The following is a 16,910-nucleotide window of genomic DNA, read 5'->3' as shown; positions in this document are numbered from 1 at the left end:
CCCCTCCCCCCACCCCAAGCCCTAGTCGCAGTTTACCTCTATGGTTTCCCACTCAGGAGGCCTCCGGGTGTTTCTGCGCAGGCGCGGGGCTGCTGGCGCTGTCCATGCTGCTCCTCTGCAGCTCCAAAGAGGCGAGTCTCTTCCATTACCTTGCGTTACGACTAGGAGCCTTTTCATTTGCATGGCTATGCTTTACTTTTAATATATATACTGTATGTATATATATATATATACACACACACACATATACATACACATGTTGTGATTTTAATTTATAGTATTTTCAGTAATATTAAGGTAAAAGTAATATTAATTTAGATTCAGTATTTTTTTAAAAATGAACATTAATCATGTTATTTTGTACTTTAACATTTAATTCATATTATTTTCAGTGATATTAAGGTAAAAGTAATATTAATTTAGACTCAGTATTTTTAAAAAAGAAAATTAATTATGTTAGTTTGTATTTTAACATTTAATTCATATTATTTTCAGTAATATTAAGGTAAAAGTAATATTAATTTAGAGTCAGTATTTTTAAAAACTGAACATTAATTATGTTATTTTGTATTTTAACATTTAATTCATATTATTTTCAGTAATGTTAAGTTAAAGTAATATTAATTTTGAGTCAGTATTTTAAAAAGATGAACATTAATTATGTTATTTTGTACTTTAACATTTAATTCATATTATTTTCAGTAATATTAAGGTAAAAGTAATATTAATTTAGAGTCAGTATTTTTAAAAACTGAACATTAATTATGTTATTTTGTATTTTAACATTTAATTCATATTATTTTCAGTAATGTTAAGTTAAAGTAATATTAATTTTGAGTCAATATTTTAAAAAGATGAACATTAATTATGTTATTTTGTATTTTAACATTTAATTCATATTTTTAGTAATATTAAGGTAAAAGTTAATTTAGAGTCAATATGTTGAAAAAATGAATATTAAATATGTTATTTTGAATTTTGATGTTGAATTCATATTATTTTCAGTAATATTAAAGTAAAAGTAACAATTATTTTTGAGTCAATGTTATTTGAAAATTAATATTAATTGTAACTTCATATTATTTGATATTTTAATTTTAATTCATATTATTTTCAGTAATAATGTATACATTGATGCTATTTTAAAATTTATCTTAGTTGTAACTTAATATAATTTTCTGTTTTAATTTTAATTCATATTATTTAAATTAATACTGATGCTGTAATTAATATTATTTTAAAATTTATATTAATTGTAAGTCAATATTATTTTGTATTTTATTATTTTAAGTAATATTAATGCAAGTATCAATATTCTATGAATTCTATAGAATTTATAGATAGTAAAGATTTTCCCTTGAGATTAAGTCTAGTCATGTCTGACTCTGTGGGTTGGTGCTCATCTCCATTTCTAAGCCAGAGCCGACGTTGTCCATAGACACCTCCAAGGTCATGTGGCTGACATGACTGCATGGAGTGCTGTAATTCTCGCCAGAGCGGTACCTATTGATCTACTCACATTTGCATGTTTTCGAACTGCTAGGTTGTCAGAAACTGTGGCTAACAGTGGGAGCTCAGCTCGCTCCCCGGATTCAAATCACTGACCTTTTGTTCAGCAAGTTCAGCAGCTCAGTGGTTTAATCTGCTGTGCCACCAAGGGAGCCCCAGTCAACATGTAGCTAAATCCAGTACAACTTCCAGGATTCCATAGCATTGAACCATGGCAATTAAAGTGAGTTCAAACTGTATTAATTCTACAGTATAGATGCACCATGAGTCAGATATAGAAACTTTTCAATGTGCTTATTCTCCTGCGGGAATGATGCAATCCCCCAATGTTTTGGATCACATTCAGAAATTCCTCTACTATGTTCACATTAATACTAAGCTAATGTTGATGCTTGGGGGAAAAAAACAAATCGGCTTATTTGAAAGGACTCCCTTCTTCCCCAAAGTGATGATGGGAAGCTTTCATGGTTTGTCCCAATTCCACTTCTTTAAAAACAAGAAGCCCACTTAAGGGCTCAAATTGCAGCCAGGCTATTAGAATGTCTCTGGTATTTTCAACGCCTAACAATAGGGCTTTGTACTCTTTTCTTTGGGTACATAAATTTGCTGTTTCTGAGCCATTTCTAAATTAGGTTGCTAAGACTTGTTCAGGGTCCTCTTCTCTTTCCATGAAAATGCTAGCGGTCCCCTCAGAAATAGGAAACAAAATTAATAAGGTGAATAATAATAATAATAATAATAATAATAATAATAATAATAATAATAATAATAATAATACAACTTTATTTTTGTATCCCGCCACCATCTCCTCACAGGGACTCGGGGCAGCTTACATGGGGCCAAGCCCGACAACCCAATTAAAACAGAGTAGACAAAAACATAGTGCACAACTCACAGTATAAAATAATGAAAACAGCAGTACAATATAAAGCAGAATATCATAACAGTTGGAAGTCTCTAAAGGTCTCCGGATCTAGGCATCCATCTCAAGTCCTCAGGATTGAAAAAGGGGAGGAATTTGCAGGGTCTCAGGTCCTAACCTTAGGTCTCAAGACCTGGCCCTTGATGGTTTGGGGGAGAAATCTTAGTGTAAAAGCATGGCATTGAAAGATGTGTGTGTCTCTGTGTGTATATTCATTGGCTAGACTTGTTTGTTATTTAAACATGGGAATACACTATTCAATGTGATGCATAATTAGGTATTATCACACTGCACAACTGTGATTATTACCTCATTACGCATCTCATTTAACAGATGCAACCTTGGACATCCCAAGGGGTTATCTCTAGGGCCCCATTTCCACTGCTATATCATCCGATTTCTGAATCCAAATCAGATCCAGCCTAGATCTCAGGTTTTGGTCCTGAAATGTTGGGCCTCCTATTATCCAGAGAGTCATCCATCCATGGTTTGAAACAGAGTTTAAAAATCACATCGATTTTGCCATTTTATGTAAGGGACACCCTTTTACTGGCACCATTGCATACAATGGGACTTGGGCATCCACTGATTTTGGTGTCTATGTGAGAGATCCTGGAACCCGATCCCAGTAGATACCAACCGTCTCCTATAAATATTTTTTCCACATTTATTGGAGTTGCTGTTTTTTATTTGAATGATGTAACTTGTGCATCTGTAATTTGTTGTGATCTGGTTGGGCTTGTCCCCATGTGAACTGCTCCAAGTCCCCTCAAAGAGATGGAGGCGGCATAAAAAAATAAAGTTATTATATTATTATATTATTAACCATGGCTGCTGCTTAATGCCTTGTGCTTAAATGACTGCAGCAGTAATATGGCCCTTGCAACAGCACTTACACATTAGTCCATTCAAAGCCTTTCCATTATGTTTCAGTGGCTCTGCTATTATTATTATTATTATTATTATTATTATTATTATTATTAACTTTATTTATATCCCACCTTTCTCCCCATGGGGACTCAAGTCAGCTAATGTCCTGGTTTCCTGTGCTATATATATATTTTCAGTTTCAAGTTACTTTGAGGAGGGGATTTGAAGGGTAAAGACAAAGTGCTGTAGCTTCTCCTAGCTTGTTTGTTCTTCCCCATTAATATTACAGACCTGTAAAATGTATGCTGACTTTATAGGGATTCTAAATCCAAAAATGATTTGCTCTATCATGTACAGTGTTTTTCACAACTTGCTTTGACATTTTTCTTTTGTAATATATGACTGGGTAAGATTTCTTCAGGGAATAAAGAATCAAATGTAAGAAGGAGGTTACAGTCTTCCAGTAGACTTTCAAAACAATCGGCTAATATTAAACGTAGACATCAGTTCAAAAGCACTACAAGAAATCACAGTGGAACAGCATCAGCACTTCATAAAAACTGAGTAACAAATGAATTTATGAAACCACGTATGATATTACGTTTTCATTGTCATTTTGAATTCCACACCCCAAAATAAATTTAAAAGAACTACACTATTGAAAAAAAGGGGGATCATCACGAGCTTGTGCAACTTTTGCCTTTTTGAACCAGATATTTCCTGGTTTTCAACTGGGACCCGCGATGGCGCAATGGCTTAAACACTTGTGCCAGCTGGACTGCTGGCCTGAAAGGTTGGGTTGCTGACCTGAAGGTTGCTGGTTCGAATCTGCAGGAAGGGGTGAGCTCCTGTCTGTCAGCTCTAGCTTGCGGGGACTTGAGATAATCCTCCCAGCAGGATGGTAACACATCCGGGCATCCTCTGGGCAACATCTCTGTAGGTGGCCAATTCTCTCACACCAGAAGCAACTTGCAGTATGCTCTCAAGTCACTTCTGACACAATAAAAACAAAACTGGGAAATGTTTGGGATTATGCCAGAGTTGTATTCAGTGGCAACATTGGAAATGTACCTGTATCATATTTTAAATTGTTAGGTGCTTTGTGTTCCTGGGGAAAAAGCAGGATACATATGATGATGATGATGCTGGTGGTGATGGTGGTGGTGATGATGGTGGTGCAAAGAAATCATGCTACTGCTAAAGTTCTCAAACTGCTGAAGATCCACCTTGCAAATATGTAGGGAAACAGATCTCCTAAATACTGCCCATAAATAGGGAAAATAATTTGAGGAGATCATTTTTTTGCTGACTGAAAAATGCTGCTCTGTTGTGCCAAATAGCAGCTCTACCATGCCAAAAATGTACCAAAAAAGCGAGATTGCAGTGATTTGATCCCACCAAAAATGGCAACAAGCACCAGATGGTCGTTTTGCTAGGCACCCAAAAACCAAACAGAAGCTGGCTTTATAGACAGGGAAGAATTTCTTGTTCTCCTTACTCTCTTTGTATTCCACAAGTTGAAACTTAAAGCTGTCTGCTACCTTGCCAAGAACAAGAGAAGTTGGGGAAAAATGGAGGCGGTTGTGTTCCCTTGGTTGTTGGAGGGGCCAGCTGCCTGACAAAGGGACTCCTTGAAGGGATCAATGAACAAAGAGAATTGGCTATCGGGGTTTCGGGGATGCGCCTAGTTTTAAGTGTATTTTGGCTAAAGCCAGGAACCCAATGCCAAGCTCATATTTGCTCACTCATCCTCTTACGTAATCGGCCGAGCTTATAAACTTCTAGCATGTTTCCACATCAACTTAGAAGCTACAGTTCTACAAAGGTCCAGCCGTCTACCACCCACCATGAGGACTTTGACAACTTTTGTCATTCTGACTGCTCTTCTGGCTGGAGGTGAGTCTATACCAATCTTTTGCGTTTTTCCTTCGGAAGTAAGATAGTCGTGTTCAAAGCTGGATATATGCTTTTTGCTGGGATCCAAAGTTCAGTGCATGTGGCTTGCTTGCATGGGAGGTACGTTGGCATAACTACCAATGAAAAACAGGATTGCCTTTAAAAAACTAAATTTTCAAAGGATTTGGTGATTTAAGGATCTGCATTTGTGATGTGGGAGAAATAAGTGATATTGCACACTTATATCAACCCCCTGAAAAGATATTCTTGGGACAGGTTTTGGCTTTCTTATAAGGTGAATACTCCTGTATGAAAACAAGCTGGCTACTTTCCGAATATAACCCATATGTCCATTAAACTTTTATTTGTTAAGGCCACAGCAAATAAAAGCCACTCCTTACCTAATCAATAGCAATAGCTATACTTTAGATTGCATCAGTATAGATATTGCTTTTGATTGTGTAAGGAGTGGCTTTTAGTGAAATGCAATGAATGAATGATTGAACTTAGTTTATAGCCATTTAAGTAAGCCAGAAACAAAGAGGGAAAGTGGGAAGAGAAAGAAACTGGGACATTTTAAAAGCATCTGAAAAATGTGATGTTAGTAAATGAATTGGGACTGGCTATGTCACAATGAGATAGAATTAATCCAGTTTGACCCTACTTTAACCCCCATGGCCCTGTGCTATGGAATCTTGGGAATTGTAGTTTGCTTGGGCACCAGTATTCTTTGGCAGAAAATGATAAAGACCTTTCAATACTACATCTCCCAGTATTCTATAGCATTGAGTAGGACAGTTAAAGTGACATCAAATTACATTAATTCTACAGTGTAGATGCACATCTACAGAGAAACATTTTAATATTTACAAATAATCAAATCCACAAAAGTTGAACCCACAAATATGGAAAGTTGACTGTATTTGTAAAATATGCATGTTATTCTGTTTCATTTCACAGGGAGCTGTTTAATCTGTGAGACCTGTATTGGTCCTGGCCAAGGCTGCACTGGCTTGGCTCAGCCCTGTGGAACCCATGAAGACTCCTGCCTCACCTCTGTCGGCATGAACTCTTTAGGTGCGTTAAGCAAAGTAGTTGTTGGGGCCCTTTCAGGTTAGTTTGGAGTTCTGGTGACTCCAAGGCAATGCTAGCACAGGCTTTTTTTTTCATGATTTATTCAGATGGGTTTGCTATTGTCTTTCTAGAAGCTGAAATTGCGTGACTTATTCAATGGACTTGCATGGCCGAGTGGGAATTTGAACGATGGTCTAGGGCAGAGCTTTCCAAACTGTGTATCGTGACAATATAGTGTGTTGGCTGCAATGTGTGGGTGTGTCGTGTGAACACCATGAGAAATGAGAAAACATTTTGGAAATATATGCTATCATTTTACAAATTAAGGTTTTCATAAAATATGTTCTGTTCCCATACATTTCATTTTTTAAAATCGTGTTAGAAGCGACTTGAGAACTTACTGCATGTTGCTTCTGGTATGAGAGAATTGGCCGTTTACAGAGACGTTGCCCAGGGGATGCCTGGATGTGTTACCATTCTGTTGGGAGACTTCTCTCGTGTCCCCGCAAGCTAGAGCTGATAGACGGGAGCTCACCCCATCTTGCGGATTTGAACCGCCAGCCTTCAGGTCAGCAATCTAACCTTCAGGCCAGCAGTTCAGCAGGCACAATTTCTGATTTTTGAGTTTTTTAATACTGGTAGCCAGAATTTGTTCATTTTCATGGTTTCTTCCTTTCTGTTGAAGTTGTCCACATGCTTGCGGATTTCAATGGCTTCTCTGTGTAGTCTGACATGATAGTTGTTGAAGTGGTCAAGCATAATATACTGTGTCCAGTTTGGTTCATCAAGTGCTATGCTATGGCTGATTTATCTGGTTGAGTGAGTCTGCAGTGCCTTTCATGTATTAAAAAACTTAAAAATCAGAACAGTATATGGGAAGCAACACTCTGAAGGCAGAGGAGCCCCAAGGACGGCTAATGACTCTGAACAAAGGATGCCTCCCAGGCAAGAGACAAACCTTTCCAATGCTAATTAGGGTGATTAACTGAAACGTTAACGCTGGCTTCCAACTGACAAAGGACTCTTGTCACACCCTGGACTCTCCACAGATACATATTTATCTTCCTTGCCTAGTTTATCCATGCCTCACAACCTCTGAGGATGCCTGCCATAGATGTGGGCAAAATGTCAGGAGATAATACTTCTGGAACATGGCCACACAGCCTGAAAGACATACAACAACCCTGTGATCCCAGCCATGAAAGCCTTCAACAACACATTATTACAATATATGTGTGTGTGTCCATATCTATCTATATATATAAAAGGATAACGTTGTTTGCACAGTGACTATAACAACAAAACTAAATGTCCCAGAAATACAAAACTTGGCAACACAATGCAAAAGCCTTGCCTCCCGGTTATAACAACACAACCACTCCACAAAACCACAATCCGGACCTACAAAATTCACAACAACACATCATGACTATAATAACACAACTAAACGCCCCAGAAATACAAAACTTGACAACACAATGTAAAAGCCTTCCCTCCCGGTTGTAACAACACACCACACCACAAAACCACATTCCGGACCCACAAACGCATCGTGACTATACAACACAACTAAATGCCCCAGAAATACAAAACTTGGCACACAACTAAACGCCCCAGAAATACAAAACTTGGCAACACAATGCAAAAGCCTTCCCTCTCAGTTGTAACAACACAACCACACCACAAAACCACAATCCAGACCCACAAAACTCACAACAATGCATCGTAACTATAACAACACAGCTAACCCCCCCCGAAATACGAAACATGGCACACAACTAAATGCCTCAGAAATACAAAACTTGACAACACAAGGCAAAAACCTTGCCTCCCAGTTGTAACAACACAACCACACCACAAAACCACAATCCGGACCCACAAAACTCACAACAATGATCGTGACTATAACAACACAACTAAAGGCCCCAGAAATACAAAACTTGGCAACACAATGCAAAAGCCTTCCCTCTCGGTTGTAACAACACAACCACACCACAAAACCACAATCCAGACCCACAAAACTCAGAACAACACATTGTGACCATTCCAACACAACTAAACCAGATGGCCATCTGTCTGAGGGGTTTGGGTGGGGTCTTCATGACAAAAAGAAAGAAAGGGGTTGGACTGGATGCAAACTACAAATCCCAGCACCCCATGGCATGGAGTCCATGCATTTCAATTAGAGGCCTCTTTCTTCTCCCTTTCCCCGCCATCCAACCCATTGACCCAGTTCCATGGCTCCGCAGGCAGGAAAGGCTGGGATGGATAGAACGAAGGAAGGAGGGAGAGAAGGGAAGCGAAGGAACGCCAAGGACAAGAGCCCTCCCTCTCTACCTGGAAGGCCAAGAGCAAAAGGGGGAGAAAGACCATTGATCCGGTTATATTTACCCTCCTTTCTGACCAGTGTGTTCTTATCAGCGAGCTCAGGATTGGAGCAGAGAAAGGGAACAGCACAGGAATAAAGGAAACGAGGAGAGCACCCACTCTATCTATCCATCCACTCATCTATCCATCCACTCACCCACTAATAATAAACACCTACACAGGCAAGAATCAACCATGCACTGAGGCTACAAGGCCATTCACTGCTCATCCACCTCCCTAATCCCTACATTCACACTTGGCCTCCAAACAAACAATTACAATAATAACAATGACAACAACAACAATAAGAATCAACACCATCACAGGCAAGAAGCAGCCAGGCACTGAGGCTGAGAGGCCAGTCTTTGCTACACTGGGCCTCCAAAAAAAACAATACAGTAGCATCTAACTTATCCAACCTTCATGACCACTACAACAACAACAATAATAATAAACACCTACACAGGCAAAACGAAAAAAGACTGTTGTACCACAATAAAAATATAAACCGCACTCAGCAGAATCAGACATCACGATTAACAACAAACCAAAGACAACAGGGATCTCAAGCAATTATCAATCAACACAAAAATTGAAGAAGGTAACAGACTTCAAATACTACTACTAATGTGAGTATAAAGAAGGGTGGAGGTCACAGCATAAATACAACCTAATGTAGACTGACCAACACTACCAGACTAAGCCACAGCAACTCATGGCCGGGCACAGCTAGTCTCTTATAAGGGGCTAGCTTAACTGCCAGTTTCCTAGTAGTACTGTATTATTCTGTCCCAAAATGATGCAGGCCTAAAAAGTATATCACCAACATGAAATGTTTGGAAGACTCTGGTCTAGTACATTTATATCATCACACCACACTGGCTCTCAAAGGTTGACCAAAGAGCTCGCAGTTTCATTCCTGGCTCAGCAGAGGGAGAAAGGGAGCTGAATTATTGTTGATTTTGTATGCCTTCACGTTGTTTCCAACTTATGCCAACCCTATCATGGAGTTTTCTGGGTTTGAGAGCATGTTTCCATGGCCAAGCAAAGAATAATCCTGATCTCTAGAGTCATAGTCCAATGCTCAAACAACTACGCCATACTTGATTGAGAACCACTCAACACCCATATTGAATATGCAAAGATATGCATTTATTTATTTATTTATTTATTATAACATTTATATCCCACCCTTCTCACCCCTGAGGGGGACTCAGGGTGGCTTACAACTGAGAACTTGAGTGAAAGTTCCCATTTAAATTTGTACTTCGATAGAAAATAGAGACTTCAAAAATATTTAGTGTATCTGAAATATGTGTAAGGGAAGGGACTGCACAATCCTAACATACTTCATTAGTTTAAAAGTGTTTTAAGTATTTTTTTGGAAAATATTTTATTGCACCTAGGAGTAGCTAACATTCCTATTTGCTACCAAAATACTCAAATGTGAAATGCCTGTCAAAAATATTTGGATACTTTTGCATGTTTTGCTCTCTTCATTGTACCTTTTTGTTTTTTCAGGTGGAAGCAATAATATAGAGACCCTCAAGGCCTGTGTTGCTGCAGAGGATTGCTATGCTGGCTCTATCAGCGTCACCACCAATGCTGGGTTGCATCTGGAGAGCATTTCCAGTTGCTGCCACGACGACCTTTGCAACCGCCAGGATCTGAATTGTACGGAGCAATCTCCTTTTCTTCCCCAGCATGAACACGCAAATTGTGTATCTTCCCCAGCAAAAACAGCATGAACACGCAAATTGTGTATCTTCTTAATGATGTCGAACTGGAGCCTCTCTTATCCTTTACCATTGATTATCTTGGTTTGGGATGATAAGAGCTTTGAAAAGATCTAGATGATCTTTGCTATAGTAACTTCCTTAGAAAATGTGTTTGTATGTGTATGTGCTTTCAAAATGTATATTGGTCCTCCGGTGGTGCAGTGGGTTAAACCCTTGTGCCAGCAGAACTGTTGACCAAAAGGTCGGCGGTTCGAATCTGGGGAGCGGGGTGAGCTCCCGTCTGTCAGCTCCAGCTTTTCATTCGGGGACATGATAGAAGCCTCCCACAGGATGGTAAAAACATCAAAACATCCAGGTGTCCCCTGGGCAACATCCTTGCAGACAGCCAATTCTCTCACACCAGAAGTGACTTGCAGTTTCTCAAGTCCTTCCTGGCAAGAAAAAAAGGACATTTGGTGACCCCATACATTTCATAGGGGTTTCTTAGGCATGGGATACTTAGATATGCTTTCAGCATCTTCTGAAATATAGCCTAGGGAACTTGATATTCATTGGCAATCTACTATCCAAGTATTCACCAGGGCCAATCTTACTTAGCTCCCAAAAATCAAAATGGTTCTGATCAGGCCCGTAGCCAGGATTTTGATTGGGGGGGGGGGGGCTGGGATTTTGGTTTTTTTGGGGGGGTGAGTCTGAGTGAGAGAGGATCTACCCTAGCAATCTACCCTAGTATTGTTATACCAATACTGTATACCGGTTTAAATAATAAATGTAAGGCCTTCTTGCAGACCACCCTAAGAATTTTTTTGGGGGGGGGGCTGAAGCCCCTCAACCCCCCCCCCCCCCCCGGCTACATGCCTGGTTCTGATGCTTTTAGGATATTTAGACTATACCCCATCTTTGTTCCTTTGGAAACATTTCTTTCTGCACATTTGTATGCCCTGTTTCAACAGCTGATGGGCCTCACACATCTCTCTTTCCAGAAGCTCTTAAAAATACCAGTCCCAGCTCAACAGCATTCTTCTACAATATTGATTCAGATGTTGATTCTAGGAATCTTGTTTTATTTCCCGCTCCATCCTGTGGGCTTGTAGTTATTTTTCTGATTGTATACTCAAGGGGCTGATAGTGTAAGGAAACCCAAAAGTGTAGATCAAAAGCACTGAAAATAAGACTGAGACAGATGGCTAAAAAAACATGAAAGCAAATATATGGCCATTATCCAAGGAAATATCTGTGCGCATGCAAATAACTTCACGTGCAAAAAAAAAAAAGCAGATTCCCCTCCACCTCACACACACATATATACACACACCATTCTGGTAACTATCATGAGATGGTTCTGGAGGGATGAAAATAAAGGAATTTTTCCAGGTGATCTGAGGACTGCTGCCCAAAGCTGAACACTCAACAACCTGTGTCTATAGAAGAGCAAGGATCCTGAACGAGAGCAGTTCAATTCCATAAACTCAGGATTGATTGCATAAGCAACAACATTTCAGTGACACAGAAGGGAAGGATAGCTGAAATCCAGATTAATAATAATAATATGATTATTTTTATTTGTTACCTGCCTCCTCACAACTTGAAGATGCTTAGATCCAGGTTTTATGAAGGACCATAATCTCATATCAAAGATTAGCTAGACTTCAAGTTTAAACTATTCAGAAGAGGCCTTAATTCAGCCATCCTTATGGATGTGTCTAGTATCTGAATAAAAAAGTCCCCATGTTGATGGGAAAATGGCAAGGGCAAAGCAAACAAAGGATGCCCCAGAGGCAGGAAGAAGACAGCAGATAAGCTTTTCAATGCTAATTTAAGTGATTAACTACACATTCACACTGACCTCTCTCACCCTAGACTTTCCACAGATATATATTAACCTCTTTGCTTAGTTTTCTCCATACCTCACAACCTCTGAGGATGCCTGCCATAGATGTGGGCGAAACGTCAGGAGAGAATGCTTCTGGAACATGGCCACACAGCCCGAAAGACATACAACAACCCTGTGATCCCGGCCATGAAAGCCTTCGACAACACTTCCAAAGTCTAGTGGCAGCCACCAAGAAGGTCCTATTTTGTATTAATATCTGTGAAAGTTGTGGGGCTGAGAAAAGGGCATCTACTGTGGATTACAAGTCCTGGTAACATTGTTCTTGTCACGTAATGTTTGACAAGTGCTGCGTGAAGTGACACGTAAAGTGCTGCGTGAAAGTTTCTACATCTTTCTCTCTCCATAGTGCTACCTGTAAACCTCACTGCCAATGGGCTAGAGTGCCCTGTGTGTTTTGCCTTTGGATCTGATCACTGTGAGGGGTTGGAGTTTCTAAGTTGCACCGGAGAAGCAAGTTACTGCATCACAGTGTCTGGGACGCTACGTGCTGGTAAGTTCCTTTCTCTTAACTCAGCCTTTCACAGATTCCTAACTTGAAGATTATGGAACACACACATCACCATTATACATATCATTCTCTTACCACTTTGAATTGCAACTACAAAACAAACAAATCTCAGCTATTATACTTTGAACACATCGTGAGATGACAAGACTCATTAGAAAGTACAGTAGAATCTCACTTATCCAACACTCGCTTATCCAACGTTCTGGATTATCCAACACATTTTTGTAGTCAATGTTTTCAATACATTGTGATATTTTGGTGCTAAATTCGTAAATACAGTAATTACTACATAGCATTATTGCATATTGAACTGCTTTTTCTGTCAAATTTGTTGTATAACATGATGTTTTGGTGCTTAATTTGTAAAATCATAACCTAATTTGATGTTTAATAGGCTTTTCCTTAATCCCTCCTTATTATCCAACATATTCACTTATCCAACATTCTGTCGGCCTGTTTATGTTGGATAAGTGAGACTCTACGGCAGGGGTCCCCAAACTTTTTAAAGAGGGGGCCAGTTCACGGTCCCTCAGATCGTTGGAGGGCCGGACTATAGTTGGAAAAAAAAAACTATAAACAAATTCCTATGCACACTGCACATCTCTTATTTTGAAGTTAAAAAACCCCAAACGGGACCAAATACAGCCTCAATGTTAATAACAATCATAATCATAATAAAAATAATGAAGGTTAGAAGAGACCCCTTGGGCCATTTAGTCCAACCCCCTTCTACCTTTGTGCACCAAAAGCACAAGCAAAGCACCCCTGACAGATGGCCACCCAGCCTCAATGTTGTTAATAATAATAATAATAATAATAATAATAATAATAATAATAATAATAATACGTCACACAGCCCTAAACGCTTGGGAACTTGTGATTTTATGATATAAAATCCAGCATATATATCTTGTTTGCTGTGTTTGCTTGTTTGCATATATACTGTGTCTTTGTGTCAATAATAATAATAATAATAATAAAGAGGATTAGAAGAGACCCCTTGCCCTATTTAGTCCAGCCTCTTTCTGCCTTTGTGCACCAAAAGCACAAGCAAAGCACCCCTGACAGATGGCCACCCAGCCTCAACGTTGTTAATAATAATAATAATAATAATAATAATAATAATAATAATAATAATACGTCACACAGCCCTAAACGCTTGGGAACTTGTGATTTTATGATATAAAAGCCAGCATATATATCTTGTTTGCTGTGTTTGCTTGTTTGCATATATACTGTGTCTTTGTGTCAATAATAATAATAATAATAATAATAATAATAATAATAATAATAAAGAGGATTAGAAGAGACCCCTTGCCCTATTTAGTCCAGCCCCTTTCTGCCTTTTTGCACCAAAAGCACTAGCAAAGCACCCCCCTTGATAATTAATTATTAATTAAATACTAATTCAAATACTATTATAAACAAGAAAAACTTTGGAAGGCACGCACCGGGCGAGGGAGGGGCCGGGGGCCGGATAAATGGCTTCGATGGGCCGCATCCGGCCCCCGGGCCTTAGTTTGGGGACCCCTGCTCTACGGTATAATAATGCTTAAAGTGGAAGGCAGTAGGAAAAGAGGAAGATCACATGATAGGTGGGTAGACTTGGCAACAGCTCTGAGTTTGCATGACCTGATTATTCTTCACAATGAATATTCTGTGGCTACTGCGCAATACACATTAGCTTAGCTTTGAAGCTTTCCTGCTCTCTTAGGATTTCCCACTGCAAGCAAAATACGGATCATTCATTCTTTAATTTTTTGTAATTTTGCAGGCTTACATCATTTAGAGGGATTTTAAGAGGGATTTTCAAAAACATTTGATAGGATTTGTATAGTTTATTTCCAGTGATTCTTCTTATAATTCGGAAAGGCAGGGGCAGTTCTCTTGTGTCGGGTGGTGAATGCAATCTCTGCTTTATTTTGAACTTCAACAGAACTATCTAAGGTGCTGAACCTCTTTTGTAAGGAAAATTAAGTACCATGGACAGATCCTTTGACATTCAGAGCAAAATCTAGCGATGATTCAGAAGCAGCGACAAAATCTATGCGCCACGACTAGCTTGTTTGGTTCCAAAAAATAACCTCCCAGGCTCCTAACGTATCTCAATGTTTTGCTCAAACAGGTGGTCTCCCCTCTTCCTTTGCAGCAAGAGGCTGCAGCACAGAGATTGCCTGCACCCTTCCCCTGCAAACGGCCCTTTACACAACAGGTCTCGTCTTTAACCTCGACAGCATGGAATGCAGTTCAGCTCTAAAAGCCAGGAATGGCTGAAGGTCAAAAACCCCACAAAAGCTTGGCACTCACTGTCATTTGCGTGCACCGCTTCTTAGGTTTGCAAGCATCCAATTCTCCCAGATTCAAATACCTAAAATCCATAGAATAAGTACATCTTTAAAGGTTTGCTGTTGTATATGTTCTGTATCTGCTGTATCTTCATGAAAGAAATACTTCAGAGATAACAGGGATTAAAATAAATATTTTAAAATATTCAAAATATTGTCCCAACACATGTTTTTGCGTATTGAGAAATCCTGATGAGAAGCATCATGGGCTAATGAGAATATTAATGTTTCAGGATTTACTGTGTCAAAAATTCACACATTTTCTGCTCAGACTGTATTTCTGTACAGAAATCTTATTGCTCATGCAGAAAATAATTGAGTTATGCTGCACAGAATTTGTATATATTGGGTGTGCATAGAAAACCATGATTTGTCCAGGAAATCATATTTCTGCATAAATATATTTTCTGCGCAGACAATTTTTCCTATACAAAACCACAATTTGCAATTTTTTCACAGTCCAAAATTGCATCAAAAAGTGCATTTTCATAAACACCATTTTCAAATATCTTTTTTGCAGTGGGGAGAAATTTGTTAACATTGTTGCTATCAACAACTATGAGCAGAATACCTCTGTTGCACGATGGTAAATCATTTGCCTTGCATCCATAATGTGATCTACACTTGCATATCACATTCCCAGATTGCCAGCCAAAATCATTTTCTTCCACTGCATAGCTCTACAGACAAATGGCTAGCTCAGTCCTTTATAAATATGTAACTTTTGATAAGTCTGCAACAGAAAGTGGTGAAATACGATTGATGGTCAAAATCCAGAGGTTCAACATAAATTGTGATCGAGCTTGCCAGTATATTGAGTCCCCTTCGGGGTGAGAAGGGCGGTATATAAATGTCGCAAATAAATAAATAAATAAATAAATAAATAAATATTTTGGGAGCTGTGGCTAACCAAGTAACTTGACTATGCTTTGGTCAACATCTACTCAGTTGAGCAACTGCATCCACTTTGCGCATGAATGACCAGTCAGCTGCCAGGAGATAAACAGTGGGAGAAGTCTGTGCCTTTTAATTTCATATCGAAATCTCAGAAATGTGATAAATGCCATTACTTTCCCTCGAGGCGTACTAGGAGGTTCCAGGAAGAAGAATACTTATATTCTTTGTTTATTCTGACTTGAACAAATGAAGTCATTTTGATACTGCAGGGCCAGCCCTATTATTAGTCAGAGTGAGAATGTTGCTAGATGCAACTTATGTTGGTTGTCATACAATAAATTAAGTCCTAGGGTGGCAACTCCAGTGGCAGATGGTGGCTATTATGCATGTGGGTTGGCGTATTTCAATCTGAACTTGAAATGAGCTCTCCATGGTGCTGGTCCTATTCTGGCCCTAAGATTTAGCCCCCTGGATAGAAACAGTCCAGATCTAAATCTGGAGCAGGTTCAAGGACCTACTAAGCCACCCTATATCCACTTGCAGAGGAGTAAGATCAATTGTCTTAGTCCTAAATGGACATTGATAAGATCTCCTTTTGAGCTACTTGTTCTGATTGTAGGCTTGTTTAAGCAGAGACCAGAGGTTGGAGCATGTATTTTTATTGTCTAGCTCAGATTTGGCTCTCATTTTACAAAGTGACTTACAATAAAAGACTGTAAACATTTACTGAGCTATAAAATCATAGCAATAACCATAAAACCCATCACCACACTCATAAAACTAAAGACATCAAAGACAGATAAAAGGCTGAAGAAGCAAACTATTGTCAACATTGCAAACTATCATTAACAGCTCTGTAGATGTATTTCTGGATCTCACAAAATTTATG

General features: G+C 39.0%; 1 protein-coding gene across 1 annotated transcript; it reads left to right on the top strand.

Annotated features, from left to right (window-relative positions):
• On the top strand, positions 1-15,276 carry LOC103279309 (phospholipase A2 inhibitor and Ly6/PLAUR domain-containing protein). Its single transcript, XM_062962535.1, has 6 exons — positions 1-131; positions 5,108-5,197; positions 6,158-6,274; positions 10,160-10,312; positions 12,618-12,761; positions 14,905-15,276. The coding sequence occupies exons 1-6, from the start codon at positions 41-43 to the stop codon at positions 15,051-15,053; spliced, it is 744 nt and encodes a 247-aa protein (XP_062818605.1). The 5' UTR covers positions 1-40; the 3' UTR covers positions 15,054-15,276.
• Positions 15,277-16,910: the final 1,634 nt, after the last annotated feature.

The sequence above is a fragment of the Anolis carolinensis genome, unplaced genomic scaffold (genome assembly GCF_035594765.1).
Source record: "Anolis carolinensis isolate JA03-04 unplaced genomic scaffold, rAnoCar3.1.pri scaffold_10, whole genome shotgun sequence".
Classification (NCBI taxonomy): domain Eukaryota; kingdom Metazoa; phylum Chordata; class Lepidosauria; order Squamata; family Dactyloidae; genus Anolis; species Anolis carolinensis.
The sequence above is the reverse complement of the archived record's forward strand: the minus strand, read 5'-3'. Positions and strand labels throughout refer to the sequence as shown.

Bases quoted from the DNA above. Each gene is read 5' to 3' on its own strand.
- LOC103279309 (XM_062962535.1), top strand. From the start codon at position 41: ATGGTTTCCCACTCAGGAGGCCTCCGGGTGTTTCTGCGCAGGCGCGGG. The intron at 5,198-6,157 runs GTGAGTCTATAC...TTCATTTCACAG, and splicing joins GACTGCTCTTCTGGCTGGAG to GGAGCTGTTTAATCTGTGAG. The intron at 6,275-10,159 runs GTGCGTTAAGCA...TTGTTTTTTCAG, and splicing joins TGTCGGCATGAACTCTTTAG to GTGGAAGCAATAATATAGAG.